This window comes from Danio rerio, chromosome 16 (genome assembly GCF_049306965.1).
Source record: "Danio rerio strain Tuebingen ecotype United States chromosome 16, GRCz12tu, whole genome shotgun sequence".
In the NCBI taxonomy this organism is placed as follows: Eukaryota; Metazoa; Chordata; class Actinopteri; order Cypriniformes; family Danionidae; genus Danio; species Danio rerio.
Window position 1 is genome coordinate 35,593,210 of NC_133191.1, and position 19,323 is coordinate 35,612,532.

At 35.2% G+C, this 19,323-nt stretch overlaps 1 protein-coding gene across 26 annotated transcripts in view; it reads left to right on the forward strand.

Annotated features, from left to right (window-relative positions):
* LOC137487924 (uncharacterized) overlaps positions 1 to 19,323 on the forward strand; it is a 410,987-nt gene that overhangs the window by 113,628 nt on the left and 278,036 nt on the right. For 25 of the 26 annotated variants that reach the window (XM_073926252.1, XM_073926253.1, XM_073926259.1 and 22 more), the window contains one exon: positions 5,581 to 5,643. In XM_073926252.1, coding sequence (XP_073782353.1) covers positions 5,625 to 5,643 — 19 coding nt within the window. In that variant the 5' untranslated portion in view covers positions 5,581 to 5,624. Of the gene's footprint in view, positions 1 to 5,580; positions 5,644 to 18,127; positions 18,283 to 19,147; positions 19,214 to 19,323 lie in introns of all 26 variants that reach the window. The other variant, XM_073926249.1, reaches the window with a different exon arrangement.

Sequence of the window (19,323 nt, forward strand, 5' to 3'; positions counted from 1 at the left end):
CGACTGTGTGAGTGTGTCTCAGTGTGTGTGTGTGTGTGTGTGTGTGTGTGTGTGTGTGTGTGTGTGTGTTAGCTTTAGCGACTGGCAAGGTGGCATGGGAGTCATTGCCACACTCAAGGGGCCTGGAGCTCATTTGAATGCATCTCGACACACACACACACATACACACACAGTACTCCCTCTACCTGTTTGGGCTGCCGTCATTTGCATGAAATAAGATGGAAATGGAGCCCTTATTTATTTCAGCAGAAATGAACTGTATTATTAAGGGCACCATTGTGCAAAGCACCGGCCGCTATGAGAATACATTACCCTGGCTATTTCTGGAGCGCCGCAGTCACACATACTGGCTAATTTACTCCATTCTCTACTCATAGCGCTACTTTGAGGGGCCCGTCATTCATTGGAGTTTGTGTGTGTGTGGTTGTAGTGTTGAGACAAATCTTGCTCGTGTGTGGGCAGCACCGGCGTGCTTGAGGATGTAAATTATGCAGTTTTGCTGTATGCTTGAACTGAAATCAAATCTCTAATTTGGTGACATCACCCTTCTTAATCGGCCAATAGGCAGTGGAGAAAGTGCTCAAATCAAGGACTTGCACATTCAGAAATAGAAAATCTGTCAGTGGGTTGGTACTTTTCAAAAGGTACACGCTTGCACTGTACAGGTGGACACTTTTGTACCTTTAAGGTTCAGTTTTGCACCCATTTGCACCATTTAGGTATTAATATGTACATTTAAGGACCTGTTAGGAACAAAAATGTTCCTTTTGAAAAGGTTCCGCCTCAGTCACAGATTATTTCTGAGAGTGTGAGAGTGTGGGTAAAAGTACAGAAGCACTAGTAAAATATTACTCCAGTAAAAGTATGAAGATTTCCTTTGTCCCAGAGTCCCAGTACTTGATCTTTAATGTATTTAAGTATTAAAATGTAAAATTTATCAATGAAATCATATTTATTTGTTATACACTGATAACAATACTGATTATTAATGATAATTCAAAAGTGATAAGTTAAAATAAATACAGCTTATAGCCTTGTATGAATCAGAAAATAATAAACATAAAATTGCCCCCATGTTAAACACGAGCTTAAAATTTTGGATTCATGAAATTGTTTGTAGTTTCAAGAGAGTGATTTGATCTTTTGCTTTTTTTTTATCTGTTTATTTATTTCTTTACTTATTTTTATAGCTTAGATATTCAGATACTGTATTTGTACAACTCAGTTTGTAAACCCAGTAAATTGTTTACTGGAAACTCACTCAGTGTCATTAACTGTAGACTTGCTTTGAATATATAATTTGACTCAGAAGCAGATGTCATTGGAACTAAATCACAAATTTAATCTTCAGCACGATTTGCAGGTGATGATTTCTCCAGTAAAAAAGAACTTTTTACTCCACTACATTTATGAAAAAAGTGTAGCAAAGAGAGGTAGGCTTAAAGAGAGGTTAAGGCTTAAAAGGAATGTTCACCCAAAAATGAAAATGTACTTGTACAAGTGGTACCAATCCTTTATGAATTTCTTTATTCTGTTGAACACAAAAGAAGATATTTTGAAGAAAGCTCAAAGCCTCAAAGTCAATGGCTACATGTTTCAGCTTTCTTTTAAAATATCATATTTTTTCTGTCATCATGTTCTCATCTACAAGTTGTTGCAAACCTACAGTAAATTATTTTTTTCTAGTACAATATAATGTTTTTATCATATATACATGGAAGTCAGTATAGTTACCAAAGCACTGCAAAATGAAGAAACTCACACAGGGTTGCCCAAAAGGATCATTTTAATCCTTCAAAAGACACTTCAAAAGGACAATTACTGCCAGGTGTTGCGCCACCGCGGCACTAAGGGGTTAAGATGTTTTAGGTGTAACAGCAGTTTGTGACTATGCTGCCAAGGGGCACAAAGATGCGAAAAGACAGAAATACACAGTAGCTGTAAATACCCTGCTACTTGTAAATGAAGATCAAATAATGAAACAAAGGATTAGAATTCCTGCATTAATCATTAAAAAAAATGTTAACAAGCTTTATTATTGTTGTAAACTTGTTAAGTGCAATGAGGATTCATTTTGGAAAGAAAATTGGGTCTCACTTTATATTACTATGTACTTACTGTGTTTATAATGTATTTGAGAACACTTGTGGTGCTTTTGATTTGGGATAGAGGTTGGGTTATGGACAGGTTTGGTGGCATGGGTAGGTTTAAGGGTGAATTAAGGTGTAAGGGATGGTCAACAGTGTATTTACAAATGTAATTACAAAATATAATTACAGATGTAATTACATACATCTACTTAATCAAGCATAAGTACACAGTAAATACATGTATTTACACAATAAGTACATTGTAACAAACTATTAATTCCTATGTAAGTACATATTAGTTAAGGCCACTTAATATAAAGTGGGACCGAAAATTGAAATAAATACAAGACAACTAAACTGAAAATACAAACACAAGTAAATAAATAAATTAATTAATTAACTAATTAATAAATACAGCTGTGTTTTAGCCTAAATATAGCGAGATGTACAGTGTTTATTATTTTAAAGTGATTGGACAGAGACTGTCAAAAAATAAGCTTTTTCATTTCCATTGTCTTTGTTAATTATATTGTACTTACTCATTTTATGTCTTAATTATTGTACATAAATAATAAATGAATAATTACTAGGACAGATAGCTAGTTATAGGCTTTGATTTGACTTTGTAGTATTTTCTTTAAGCTGTTTCTTCATGTGCAGACATTGACCTAAACGATCAAAATAATAGGACGTCAGATACAGCACCCCTTGTGGCAACGTTTACAACGCAGCTCATACTTTGTTGCGTTCCAACACATTTTGCGTACGTGCTCAGAATGTTTCATGCTCTAATGTGTGACCAAGATACACCCGCTGTGTTTGCACACACACTGATTTGTGGCTGTTCGTTCCTTTACAGCCTTTCTAATGGAGTTTATTAGCATCTCAACAGCATTTCAGAGCATATGAAATCTGTCCTTTTTGAAAGGTGGCACTTTTCAATCTGGATCTGAAGAAATAGTCTTATTAGAGGCCTATTAAGCTGAGAAGTCGCAGACGCATTCACAAAGAGTTTGATAAACATTGCTTGCTATTTTCTGAGTGAAATGTAAGACATCAGTGATGTGCTAATCTCCGGCTGACAGCAACTGCATCAACTTTTAAAGACATAATCTGCTCTTAGACGGCTAGTGCACTTGTCTTATTTGATCTTCTTATTTGGTAGACTCTTGTGTGTGTCATATTTGTATGCGTATGTGTTTGGATTCAACTTTCCCTGTGTGTTTATGGAAAGAAAGAAAAAATCTTTGCTCACGAAACGACACTTTCTCTGTATTGATGTTTCTGGGGCTCTTTCAACCTCTCTGCAAAATTCAGCCAATATCAAGTTATTACCATTGATCAGAGGCAATGGCAGATCTCAATGTGAAGACCATTGGATTAGATGACACATGGCTAAACACTAAAGTCTTTATGCTCTCAGATGGAATATCTGGTTCGTAATCACTGCGATAGCCTAAAGCCCATTCTAATGTACTGAGGCTTTTTAATTGTGGGTGGACTGTTGACATGTGCTACATGTTGTTGTAAAAGTGTGTCTTGCCAATGTTTTCTTTTGTATTTCATGTAGTAATTACTGATGTATTAATCTGTCATTTTGATGATGCTTTTCTTTTTTTTAACCGCTCAAGGGCTACAACTGTTGTTCATGGACTAAACACATGTTGAGTTTAAATGTACAGCCTATTGGTAAACTTTGCATCTTTAACAATCAAATCCACACCCATGTGGATATAGTGAAGAGAAATTATGATTGTTGATACAGTACTAACTCATATCAAATAACTATGTTTAGCAGAACATTACTATTATTATACAATAAAGTTTCTTAGTTATTGCATTTACTAACATGAACTACACTCTCAGAAAAAAAGGTATGCAAGCTTTCACTGGGGTGGTACCTTTTCAAAAGGTACACATTTGTACCTAAAAGGTCCAGTAGGTACATTAATACCTCAAGGATACATATTAGTACCTAAAAAGTACAAAAGTGTTCCTCTGAAAATTTGTAGGTACTAATATATACGTTTGAGGTACCAATATGGAGCGTTTAGGTATAAATATGAAAAGCTACCACCCTAGTGACAGCTTGCGTACCTTTATTTTGAGAGTGTATATGAACAATACTTGTACAGCATTTATTAATCATAGTTTACAACATTTACTAATTCATTATTAACATCTAACTCTAACGTTAACTAACATGAACAAATACTGTGTATTGTTCTTGTTAGTAAATGCATTACTTACATCAACTAATACAACCTTATTGTAAATTATTATTATTATTATTATTATTATTATTGCTCCATTAAAATATTTATTTTCTCTTTGTCAAAGTCAACATGGTTGATTTAAATGTTACTTTCATCTACTATTTGAAAAATTACAATACATTTTTCGGTGCAATTCTTGCTGTGCCTTTGTGAGAATTACTAGTAATTTTATGACTGAACATTGTTTTTGTACTACTACTACTACTATTATAAATAATAATAATAACAATAATAATAATAATAATGAAAATAAATGTTACTTCATGATAATAGTGGTTACTAAAAAGAATAATTATAGAGCCTTTGCAAAAATACACGTACAAATAATGAAAACAAAAATATTGCTATTAATCACAGTCAGAATTTTTAAATCTGATCATTTAATCATAAATTAATTGTTTGGATGTAGATTTATTTTTATTTTAATTAAGTGTATGCTTGTTTTAAGATAATATGGTTAGGATAGCTGTCAAAAATATGTTTAAGTACAGAATAATAATAGTAAGCTGACCGAGCTTTGGCTGGGTCAGCTGGCGTTTCTGTTTGGAGTTTGCATGTTCTCCCTGTGTTCGCATGAGTTTTCTCTGGGTGCTCTGGTTTCCCCCACAAGTCCAAAGACATGCGGTACAGGTAAATTGGGTATGCTAAAAAATTGACTGTAGTGTATGAATTTGTGCATGAATGAGTCTGTATAGATGTTTCTCAGAGATGGGTTGTGGCTGGAAGGGCATCCGCTACAAAAGATAAGATAGATTAGTGTGTGGTTTATTCCGCATCCATCCATCCATCCATCCATCCATCCATCCATCCATCCATCCATCCATCCATCCATCCATCCATCCATCCATCCATCCATCCATCCATCCATCTATCCATCTATCTATCTATCTATCTATCTATCTATCTATCTATCTATCTATCTATCTATCTATCTATCTATCTATCTATCTATCTATCTATCTATCTATCTATCTATCTATCTATCTATCTATCTATCTATCTATCTATCTATCATGTTACAATGTATATACACCTAACACAGATACACATTTATCTTCATATTAAATGATCACACACCTGTGAATTTATTTGCTTACATTTGCTCATTTATATTAATAATGCCAAACTGTAAGTATCTGTTTAGGTCAGTGTTCATGCTTAGGCTTGCGTGTCCTTATGAGTTGTGTGGATCTCTGTGTCTTTCCTATCTGCAGATGTGGATGTGCTCGTGGCAGAGGTGTGGAGCAGGTCAGGATGGATGAGGTTTCCAGGGCTGAGTGAGTACAAATGCTCCATCAATTCAAGACCCTATCTGGAGCTCATCGCCCCCTAGAGGCAGTCAGCAGCGCTGTCAATGCTTTTCTAAAACATACAAACCTAAGGGCATAGTTCATACACACAAAAACTTGTCATCGTTTACTCGCCCATCACTTGTTCCATACCATTTTCATTCTTTTTTTCTTCTGTTGCATACAAGCAGCAGCCATTGACTTTTATAGTATATTTTGTTCCTATGTCAGTGGCTCCAACGTTCTCCAACATATCTTGTATTGTGTTTAACAAAAGAAAGACTTGAGGATGAGTAAATGGTGAGGATATTTACATCCATCCATTACTACAGAACTACAACCATTACTAGCAGCATCTGCTACTTTTTCCTGTGCTTTTATGCGTACATCAGTTTCCTAGCAACTTTTTACTAACAAAAGCATAACTTTCTGATAGCAAAAACAACTTGATTTCTGTCTTTCAAACTTAAAAAAAAAACCTGAATTTTCGTAAAAAAACTTGTGAGGTACTGGCATAACTTTTGGTGGCGATTAGGTAACTGGTGCATAATTTAAGGGTGTATTACAAAAGTTATGGTATTTTATTACATCATTAATTATGACTATAAACATTCACAGCCGAACTCTGAAATCTCAATAAAAGCTTTTAATATAAAAATGTCTAAAAATAACATCTATTCGGTACAGTCTTGAACAGTTAATGTGACATCTCTGGCCATTCTAGTCCCTGTAAACAATATCTGTGTATTAACAGTTCCCGTATATTGTGATTCACAAGTGTTTTCCGTTTATTTATGGGTGTGAATTGCATTATGGGTGTTGATCTCTGCTCTGTCGACTTTTGATGTTAAAAATTCAACTGTACAGTTTAACAAAGTGGCTTTTATTGACACTTAAGTATAGTTTGAAATAATATAATATGTAAGAAAAAAATTATGTACTGAGAAATATGTCTGTGAAATATTAGAAAATCTACTGGCAATTTATTAAAATGATTTTGTACCGTAATATACTACACCAACTCATACAATACATCACTTTAAATTATTAAAAAGTTGATAAAAGTCACTTTTTAAAATTTTTTATAAGGTAAAACATTATTGAAAGAAATATCAAGGCCCCATAATGCAATTCAAAAGCATAAATAAACCACAAAGTACAGAAAACTGCAAATTTACAGATACTTTACTTCTAGAATTCCAGTAGTTCCAGTATTAATAGCTCAGTTAAAAAAAAAAAAAAAAAAAACTGTTCAAATAGTTTAGATTTTGTGAGTTTAGCAGAGACTGCTCTCAGCCATGTGAGTGTGTTTGTTTCAGTGCATGATGTGTTATAAAAAGAGGCTGAGAGATTTGGTGTGTGCGTGTGTGTGTGTGGCGGTAAGGGACAGGAGGGGCCGAGCAGAAATCAAATCACTTAATTGCTGCATTTTTCATCTCCATCTTTTGTTTTATGGCAGCGCTGGGCTCTAGAGTAGCCGCGTGTGATTCATGGTTGTCAGGCAGGCAGCGAGCAGCGCCATCCCTCACCAGGCAGCGCCGGCCCTACACCACACCAGCGCTATTACCCAGATGAATATGCCTCTGCATCGCTCTCCCCAAAGCCCACACACAACCGACCAGCTAATGCTAACACTGAGCACTGCTACTGGGACAACAAACAGAGACTGACGGAAGAGGCCCACGAAAGATAGAGAGAAATGTGGAAACAAAAACAGACATAGTGACAGAAATACTAATTAAGACATTTCATGATGAGCAATATGAGTCATGTGTGTGTGTGCAGATCTGTTTAGGTTGTAAAACAGATGCGACTGGTCCTTAACGCTTATTGGTCAGCACACTGTGATGCCAAATATATCCTGGCTACTTTTTTCGAGGGCTAGCAAAGTTTACAAGTTTTAAGTTTAACATGACTTGGGTTCAGAATTCTGAGCTAATATTTAGTTTTCTATAGCAACAGAGTGAATTGCAGACAGTGCTGAGTTTAAAGCAGCTGACTTGTGTAGGACTCAACCCCTAGGCTGAATATACTGTGTATCATATAAGTCGATACTGGTATTGATCAGACACAAACACGCACACACACTCACACTCACACATATGTATGTTTTTTTGTATACAAAGTGTTAACTTGCAAAAACTACTAAATATAATATAATATAATATAATATAATATAATATAATATAATATAATATAATATAATATAATATAATATAATATAATATAATATAATATAATATAATAAAATATAATATAATATAATATAATATAATATAATATAATATAATATAATGTAGATATAATATAATATAATGTAATATATTGTAATGTAATGTAATATAATTTAATATAATATAATATAATTTAATATAATATAATATAATATAATATAATATAATATAATATAATATAATATAATATTATATAATATAATGTAGAAATAATATAATATAATATAATGTAATATATTATAATGTAATGTAATGTAATATAATTTAATATAATATAATATAATATAATATAATATAATATAATATAATATAATATAATATAATATAATATAATATAATATAATATAATATAATGTAACGTAACAACAATGCCTTGCTTTGTAGCTCTCTGTCGCTCTGGGTGGCGACCTGCAAACAAGTCTGTGTAGGTCTACAACATAGAGCAGTGGTTCTCAAAGTGGGGGTCGGGACCCCCCGAGGGGTCGCGGGGCAATAAAGGGGGGGTCGCCTGGTGATTTTCAAAAATCTATTTATTGTTATAAAACCATAAGAATTAACATATTTTATCCATAACTATACTGAAAATAAAAATAGTCGTTTATAGTTACTATATACTATATAGTTACTATAGTAGCTTATAGTTACTAGTTCTATTGGATTGCGACCCCTGGGGTAATTACATTATATTAAAGGCAGCAATAGCGTCAGATGCATTTTGATTTTATAACATCAGGTTATACTTTCTGGCACATTTAAAGCACTGACACAAATTTAATTGGTGTGTCTGCGTCATTGCATGCAAGGTTTCTGTATTTATAACCACCTCAGAGGATATTGGGGGTCGCGAGTCACTAGCATTGTTATTTTGGGGGTCGCGGGCTAAAAAGTTTGGGAACCCCTGACATAGAGAATACAACCGGCCTCTGAGCGAGCAGAGAGAGGATTATGTAAGCTCTTCTGGTGCTCCTATTGGCTGTCGCTCAAGAACGTCGCTCTTCATTTGCATAAAGTTGAAGAATTCTCAACTTTGTTATGTCTCTTGACTCGTCCACCTGGCTTGTTCTCCGTTGAAATGGATGGTCGCTTGTTGGTTTGCTGCTGCAAGTTGCTCGTAGTGTGAATGAGGCTTTAAAGAGTTTTTATTTAATGTAAATTATTTATGTTGTTTTTAAAATTCATATTTTTGAACAGTTGCTAATGGACATTGCATTTTGCACTTCAGGTATTGCTCTTTTGAATACACACTGTATATAAAATCTGTTTTATATTTTTTTGATAAAGAAACACTAGTAATGTGATTCATTTAATTTTAAAAAGAACGTTAAATGTATTGTAATTAGCAAAACCCAAAATTAATAACCATTTTGTACATTAGAGTATTTTCTAAAGTAGAAATGTAAAAATACTTTTTAAATATATTTTTCAAAAAAAAACAAAAAACAATATAGTTTTGTATTTATGTACACTACCGGTCAAAAGATTGGGGGCAGTTTATATATATATATATATATATATATATATATATATATATATATATATATATATATATATATATATATATATATATATATATATATATATATATATATTTTTTTTTTTTTTTTTTTTTTTTAAAGAAAATTATTCTGTTTATCAAGGCAGTATTTATAAAGTTAACTACTTTTGTATTGTATGTAGTTTATAATAATAATAATAATAATAGTTATTATTATTATTAATATTAGAGTAATTTCTGAAGGGCGATGTGGTGGTGCAGTGGGTAGCACAATCGCCTTGCAGCAAAAAGGTCGCTTATTTGAGCCTCGGTTGGGTCAGTTGGCATTTCTGTGTGGAGTTTGCATGTTCTCCTCGTGTTGGTGTGGGTTTCCTCTAGTGACGCAGTGGATAGCACGTTCACCTCACAGCAAGAAGGTTGCTGGTTTGAGCCTGTGAGTTGAGTTCTGTGTGGAGTTTGCATGTTCTTCCTGTGTTGGGGTGGATTTCCTCTGGGTGCTCTGGTTTCCCACATAAGTCAAAAGACATGCGATATAGGTGAATTGGGTAAGCTAAATTGGCCGTAGTGTATGTGTGTGATTGTGTATGGGTGTTTCCCAGTGATTGGTTGCAGCTAGAAACAGCCTGTGTAAAACATATGCTGGATAAGTTGGTGGTTCATTCCACTGTGGAAACCCCAGATTAATAAAGGGACTAAGCCGAAAAGAAAATGAATGAATAAATGAATGACTACTGAAAGATCATGTGACTCTGAAGACTGCAGTAATGAAGCTAAAAATTCATCTGGAATAAATTGTTGTAGTTAATTATTTTAAACTACTTTCAAACAGTTATTTTATTGTGCAGTAACATTTCACAATTTTACAATTCGTACTTTATTTTTGATCAAATAAATGCAGCCTTGGTGAGCAGGATAAGCTTATTTTAAAACATTTAAAAATCCTACTGACCCCAAAATTTTACTGGTGGTGTGTTTGTGTATATACATGTTTTCTTAATTTAAAAATATAAAATTAACTAAGTAACTATTCTAAAAGTTAAATTGCTATTATTTCTACCCAATTTTATTCTTATTGTTATTATTATGAAGCATCAGTGTTCAAAGAAATTCAGCAATAAGTGCTATTTTGTGAATGTGTGGCTATTTACACAATTTAGTGTGACTTCTCATGCCTGAAATGACGCACATAGTATTTATATTGTTGTATTTCTGTAATAACATCTCCTTTTCAGCAGTGGTGTGGTCTGTTGCTGTGATTCAGTCTTCAGGTCAGCTAGAATCTGCTGTGAAGGAGCTTCTCCTGTTTAAATCAATAGGCTTGTCTTTCTGCGCAGTGTCCTTTTTTCTGTTCGGCGAGCTCAACTCCCGCACACTGAGTGTGTGGAAGTGTGTGTGTGCCGCTGTGAATGTGTACAGCGGGGAGTGCTGGTCAGTTCAGCAGCTTTCATCAGCCTAGAAACAGAGCGAAGGGCTTTTGTCAGTGAGTTTGCCTCCCTTTTGGCTTCATGCACGCTGCAGACACTTGAAGAGGGAGAAACCTCTGTGCTGGTTGAGCTCAGTTCTCTTCAGTTTCTTCTGAACTTCACACAGTAAGACAGTTGTTTGTTTGAGCTAGTAGACACTTCTAGAGTTGCAGCAGTGGAGGATTTTAGGACACTTACACACATCTATCCTTGCTACTGTTTGCATTCAACTCGATGTCAGTTGCCTGGCTGGGAAGGACCTCCCAAAGTGATGTGATTTTAAGGAGTTTGCACAATACATTTTGAAAAGTTTTCACAATTTAAAAAAACTTTTTTTTTTAATCTTTATGTTTTTTATTAACAAATACAGGATTTTTTTGTAACACTGTAAAGAATTTAGTTAAATTTAGTTAATCATTTCTTTAGTTAAAAAATTCTTACTAACCTAAAAGATTAGTCACAAATATTAATCACAATTATTTATATGTAATAATATATGTGTGAATATTATATATTTTTATTATGCAAATGTGATACACACATATGCATAGAAACAAAATATACAAAATAATTTAGCTAAATAGATTTAAATTTTATATATAATTTGTGTTATTAACATATACACTCACCGGCCACTTTATTAGGTACACCTGTGTAACTGCTCGTTAACGCAAATTTCGATTCAGCCAATCACATGGCAGTAAACTCAATGCATTTAGGCATGTAGACATGGTCAAGACGATCTGCTGCAGTTTAAACCGAGCATCAGAATGAAGAAGAAAGGTTTGTTTGAACGTGGCATGGTTGTTGGTGTCAGACGGGCTGGTCTGAGTATTTCAGAAACTGCTGATCTACAGGGATTTTTACGCATAACCATCTCTAGTGTTTACAGAGAATGGTCTGAAAAAGAGAAAATAACCAGTGAGCGGCAGTTCTGTGGGCACAAATGCCTTGTTGAAGCTTGAGGTCAGAGGAGAATGGCCAGACTGGTTCAAGCTGATAGAAAGGCAACAGTAACTCAAAAGCACTCGCTACTGTACAACCAAGGTATGCAGAAGAGCGTATTTGAATGCACGGCTCGTTGAACCTTGAGCCAGATGGGCTACAGCAGCAGAACACCACACCCGACCGAGGCTACAATTCACACAGACTTACAAAAATTTGACAAAAGAAGATTTGAAAAACGTTGCCTGGTCTGATGAGTCTCTATTTCTGCTGCGACATTCAGATGGTAGGGTCAGAATTTGTTGTTAACAACATGAAGGCACGGACACATCCTGCTTTGTATCAACGATTTAGGCTGGTGGTGGTGTAATTGTGGGGGGGATATTTTCTTGGCACACTTTGGGCCCATTAGTACAATTTGAGCATCATGTCAAAGCCACAGCCTACCTGAGTATTGTTGCTGACCATGTCCATCCCTTTATGACCACAGTGTACCATCTTCTGATGGCTACTTCCAACAGGAGAACGTGCCATGTCATAAAGCGCAAACCATCTCAGACTGGTTTCTTGAACATGACAATGAGTTCACTGTACTCAAATGGCCTCCACAGTCACCAGAACTCAATCCAATAGAGCATCTTTGGGATGTGGTGGAAACGGGAGATTTACATCATGGATGTGCAGCCGACAAATGTGCAGCAACTGCATGATGCTATCATGTCAATATGGACCAAAATCTCAGGAATATTTCCAGTAGCTTGTTGAATCTATGCCATGAAGGATTAAGGCAGTGCTGAAGGCAAAAGGGGGTTCAACCCAGTACTAGTAAGGTGTTCCTCATAAAGTGGCTGGGAAGTGTATATATTATGCCTAAAAATAAACATTAAAATAAACATTTTCTAAAATTTATGCATGCATGTGTGTATTTATATACATAGTAAGTATACACTGGACACACACATACAGTGTATTGTCAAAACATACTTTTATTTTGGAAGCGCGATTAATTTTTGCCCAGCACTAGTTTTATTTGTACATTTTTTTTATTAATGCTAATAATTTAATAACACTGTTAAGCATTTCATTAGTAAATAAAGGGAATCTGTGTTTCAGAGCAGTTATATATATATATGTTTTTTTTTATTACAAAGGAACAGCGTGAAATGACACGAAATGACACAACACTAAAAGCTGTGCTATAGGGAAAGATGTTTATCTTTTTTGTGGCTACTGTTTGCAGTCATCACAGTGTCAGTTACTTGGCTGGAGCACAAACTAACAAAAATATGTAATTTCACCCCAGTCCTCCTGCCAGATTTTTTTGTAAGCCAATAAGCTGAGCAGTAAATGTCATGTGACTAATGAATTTGGAGTGTCATGTTAGTGCTGATTGGCTAATGGCTGAACCGTGACTTCAAAGGTGGCAGATAGGGAGTATTATAAGTCCATTTCATGCTTTAAATAGCCCTCAAAAAAAGCTTTTTTCTCTCATACCCTTATCCAGAAAATGGAGTAAGGGTTGGTGTTCACTGTGTATTTGTATTGTATTTTGGTAAAACTTAACTTAAAATTAAATTAAACTATTATGTTAATTAGAAAAATACACAATTTAATTTAATTTAATTATTGTTTAATTATTTTTTTATTTTTTATTTTATTTTATTTAAATGCACATTATCACAGGAGAGTCATATTTAACACTTGTATGGGTTCTAATTTAAACTTATTATATATATATATATAATTTTTTTCAAGAATATTTTTGTGTTTATGTTATTATAATATAATATTATTGTGAAAGATTTCACTTATACAATAATTGCATTTAAATACTTTAAACAGTTTAATAAGGTCTATCTATCTATCTATCTATCTATCTATCTATCTATCTATCTATCTATCTATCTATCTATCTATCTATCTATCTATCTATCTATCTATCTATCTATCTATCTATCTATCTATCTATCTATCTATCATCTATCTATCTATCTATCTATCTATCTATCTATCTATCTATCTATCTATCTATCTATCTATCTATCTATCTATCTATCTATCTATCTATCTATCTATCTATCTATCTATCTATCTATCTTTCGGTCTGTCTGTCTGTCTGTCTGTCTGTCTGTCTGTCTGTCTGTCTGTCAGTCCGTCCGTCCGTCCGTGTGTGTGTGTGTGTGTGTGTGTATACATTCAAACTAGGGTGAATCTGCCTTCAGCTACTATGCCCCCTACCAGCTTCCCGAAATAATCAGTTGTGCTCCAACATTAGGCACATTCAAATCAAGACTTAAAACACACCTGTTTAGCTGTGCCTTTACTAAATGAGCACTGTGCTACTTCCCACAGAATGCATTATTATGTCTTTCTTTGCTTTTTTTATTCTTTTATAACCTGTTTTAACACATTTTAAATTTTTTAAAAATTTCTTTTAATCATTTTTATTTTCTTATTTCTTATCTACTTGTTTATGTAAAGCACTTTGAATGACCATTGTGTATGATATGAAATGTGCAATGTAAATAAACTTTCCTTGACTTGCCAAATTGGACAGGACAAAATCTGGAATCCTATAGGATTTTCTAACCCAAAGAAATATGTTAAATTTCGATTCACACCAATCGCGACTCACATCATGCTTTCCACTGATTTATTACCAATCCCACTGGTTCAGTCAGAAAGTAGTTTCATCCTACTTTTCTCTGTTCGGTTTAGTGTTTTCAGCAAATATAAGAAAAAAGAACAGCTTTGTAATCACACTGCTACAACACGTAACAAAATTTAGTTTCGAGAATTTGGCTCATTCTAAAACTCCGCTGTTTATTACTACCTTCTTGTAGTGCAGTGCATAAAAAGCCGAACTCTTGTCAAACTGCTTTAAATTATGAATAGTTTGACAAGCTACGGTTTCAAAGTAGTTTCCTCAACAACGATGGCAGTGAAACAACAAAGGCACATGTAGCTGCCCTTTGGCACACACGCACACACAAACTTATGCAGGATATCACTATTTCTGATGGAGAAGCGACACACACACACACACACACACACGCACACACACACGCACACACACACGCACACACTCACATGCACACACTCACATGCACACACACTTATATTTTAGATGAGTTTCTTCACAGAAGGTGGTTCATTTTTTTGATCCTGCGTGTGTGTTTGGACACTGTGTCTTTAAATATTCATCTCAAGGTCAAAGGAGAGAGCGTTTGATGTTCATATCATGTTTTCTCTCAGCACATTCAGTGCTAGCCAATGTGTGTTATCGCTGACGCTCAACTCTCAATGTCATTGGATTGTGTGTGTAAGTTGTATCGTATTTTCAATGTGCCTGATCCAAAATGCCATGTGGTTAAGTGGCCTGCTCCTGGGAGTCCTTATTATCCGAGTAATTCATCACTCCTTACCACACACACACACACGTGCGCACACACACACAGTTGGGCCCAAAACACCACTAATATGTTATTTACTCCACTCAACTGTCACAGTCCTAAAGAACAGGGACAGAAAGAGGAAGAAAATGAAGTCGGAGCAGCGCAGGACTGAATTGAGAACTTAATCAGGAGATGTATGAAGTAAATCTGAGTGAGTTTATAATGAGCGGATGTACTGCGAGACGCGTACTCTCAGTAATGATGAACATGTTGTCCATCTGAGACTCATCCATGTTCTCTCATCTTCCTCAAGCTGTCACACACACGCATACACACACACACACACACACACTCTGAACTAGAAGACTTTACACTCTGCTACCAGCTCATGCATTTTTTATTCTTACTGTTCAAAAGTTTTTGATAGAAGTCTCTTTTTCCCACTATGGTTGTATTTTTTTGATCGGAAATAAAAAAAAGTGAAATGGCTATATTGTAAAGCCGTATTTTACTTTAATATATATAGTAAATGTTACATTCTCAGGATTATTACGCCAGTGTCACATGGTCACATTTCTTTTTTGTTCTGTTGACGAAATTACAATCAACAAACATTCACGGTTGCTGCGCATCTCGATGTTACCGTTACGGTTGTTTATTCTGCCGAAATGCCAGTAAAGACATTGATTATTGCAAAACAAGATGGATTTCATTGCAGGAATTACATGGCGGGGTACGTTATTTACATTTTTGCTTGATTTTGTATAAGTGATTGGGTTTGTATCTGATTTTTATATAACACATTAGCATATAATACACATAGCTAGGCCTGTATATAGTAGTATACCTGTATCTTTATTAGTACTGTCAAACAAATTATCGCGTTCAAAAGAAGTTTGTACACATTGGATGTGTTGGATGTATTGACTGAATGTTGATTACAAGATGCCATTTTTTCTGTTTTTCAGCCAGTTTTTTTTATATTAATAATGACGTTCTTTTCATATTAATTTGATTATATTAAATGTCTTTTTTTTGTATTTCCTACTTTAAACTTAATTTCTTGGTTTTGAAAAACAGATGTCCATTTGGGCCTAAATGAGTTGAATAAACTGACATAAGCCATATATATATCTCAGAGCAGTTGATCTGCGTGTGCTGCGTCTCTTCTGTTTCTCACCTCTCGCTGTCATAAGACGCTTCAGTGTAATGTCAGCCAGCAGAGCAACAGCGCAGCATCAATAGCTAGTGTCAGTCACAGTGCTGTTTGAATCAGCAGCCTGTCAGACGACTGTTGTTCTCTCTGATTTTACATATGTCACCAACACCGACATCTGATGCCATCACTCCACACCGCCAACCGGCACAGACGCTGAGTACACAAAGATACACACAGCGTGCTTCATTTGGGGCCTTGTTTGCGTGGTTTTCCAGCTTTTTAGTAACTTATTGACCAAAGTACAAAAAACTGGTTTCTCAAGACATGTACGCTATCAGAGTTTTGGCACAGTTACAACTCTGCTCCCATAAGGCTGTGTAGTGACATTTAGCATCAAGTCTATTTAGTCCCATGGTCCACAGAGTATAGTTGCTAATCTGTGTAGAGTTCTCAGAACAGCTGGATTCATGTTAAACCCCTGTCATGTGTGGGGTTTGATACAGGGCTCAGCTAGTGTTGTGTGTTGTGTTGTGGGACACATCCAGGGGCAATTTGTTTTAAATGATTATTTATGCAGTGCAAGTTTGAAAGTTCTCCTTACGACACCCTCGAAAGAAAGAAAGAATGATTCCACACAATCGTTGAGACAACATAAAGTTATTAGGTTAACTTATTAGTTTTTTTTTTTTTTTTGTTACAAATGTAAGTGGATTGAACATAAAACTATTAGGTTGTTTAAAAAATGTTTGGCTAAAAATCAAGATTTTCTCCTGATTCTATTGATGTAAATTAAAAGTTAATATGAGTCTGCTACTTTTATTGTTTTTTCTCAAATAATATTAGGCCTATGTGTAGGTCTACTGTTGATTAAAATGCTACATTTTGTAAAGACAATGGACTTGAGTAGACTTTAACTTTAACCTGTCCTGGTTGTTAATGCACAGTAAAGTGATGACATCAGAATACTATTCATAATTCTTAAGATGATTTATTTTGTTTGAGACATACGCTTGTCATTTGTGATTTACAACATTATTAGACATTATTAGATTATTATTTTTTTTAAACTGGTAAAATGAAACATTTGTCATTATCAGATTCCCTCTTGCATTGTATTTAACGTTATTTAGGCTAGAGTAGTTATACTGACACTGTTAAACATTTATTTTCATGCACAACACGCTATGAAAAAGTTTGCTATAAAAAATGATCAAATTCCTGTCATAATCATAACTCTAAAATGCGATATGATAATTTAAATGATGTGCGCACTTTCGGTTTCATTTTATCTGCCGAGTGTGCTTATGTCATGGCTGCCGTCATTCCGAGAAAAAAAGAAACACACATGCAAATCATACTTCCTGTGCGGCTCCCAAACAATCGCTCTGTGAATCAAACTGAATATTATTTACAACTTTATTACCTGTTATTCACAGCCTATGCAGGTTCTGTTCACTAAAGTGCTTATTTTTCACGTGGGTCCTCTCTGTGGTAAACACTAAGCTCCTGCTCAGCTCACGTGTGATTTCATGGCAACATTAGATGAAAACAGAAATTTAATTTTTTGTGGTGCATTATACCTTATTAATTCAGTGGTAGACTTTTTCAACACAATTTGGAGGTGTCCACTTTGCTGAGCAATGTATATAAAACAATGTGAAGACTTGTGCGATCACCTTTATGCCTCTCTCCTGACCTTGAAAATATAATTGGTTGAATCATGATTGCGTTGTTTTTTCGTCTTTAAAATGAATGCGGTATGACGCCGTTCCTTTTCACAGTTACCAGCTGACTGCTTACCTCCGTATGGACAGTTTTTCCGCTAATACCAGTTTCTTCAGTGGCTCTGCATGTACGTTGGCGGACTTGAGATGCAGAGAGGAGTTGAGTGTGCCAGCGGGATTCGAGACCAGTGATGAACGGTTTCAGAAAGAGGGTGAGACAAAAACAAAAGCCGAAAATGAAAATAACTAATTAACAGGTTAAGAATGTGGTAAAACCTGAAAACGTGGTAAAAATCAGATGAGGGTTTTTGTTTTTCTGGATTGCTTGTGAAAACACTGTCAGTTGGATTTAAGGAAGTGGGTGGGCGGGTCAGTCCATGCTTTTGATAACACTATCATTTGGGTTTAGCGATGGAGGAGAGAGGTTTAGTTGAAAGCTGCCTCTTGTGAATTTATGCGAGAACAGCAGGTGTGAATGGCACTCGTGAGAGAAATTTAAGGCCTGAAAAAGTGTACACAACGGCCACGGGTGGATTTGCGAAAACAAAATCTGCAAAAAAACAACAACCCAGGCTCATTCTGAAATTGTAACTCTATATACATTACTGGCGAGCGCCAAATACGTCTCAGGAGCTACTTTTTTGCATTTTTTGTTTTCGCGGATCCATGAGAGGCTGCTGTGTACGCTTTTAAATCTCAAATTTCTCTCGCGAGTGCCAGTCACGCCTGCTGTTCTCGCATAAATCCACCAGAGGCTGCTGTTGACTGACTTAATGACTTACCGACTGACTGATCGACTGATCAACCCTCCTGTATCCCTAAACCCAACCAATTTTATTGATTGACCTGCCCACCCACTTCCCTAAACCCAACCAACAATTTTTAAAGGCAATCCAGAAAAAGAAAAGCCCTTGTCTGATTTTTACCACGCTTTCAGATTTTAACACATTCTCACCCTGTTATTTACTTGTTTATTTAATTTTTTTGGATTCTGTTTTTGTCTTACCTGCTTTCTGGAACCGTTCTTCACCGGACTCGAACCCCTTCGTCATGGTCAACTCCTCTCTGCTTCTCAAGTCTGCCGATGTATATGGCGAGCTAACTGGACAAACTGCTTACAGCAGGAAAGCTGTCCATACGGAGGTAAGCATTCAGCTGGTAAGCTCGAAAAAGAATGCCGTCATATCACCCCGTAGTGTTCATTAAAAAAATTAAATGCAGCCATATGTATCTCTAGGTACACAATTTGCGGT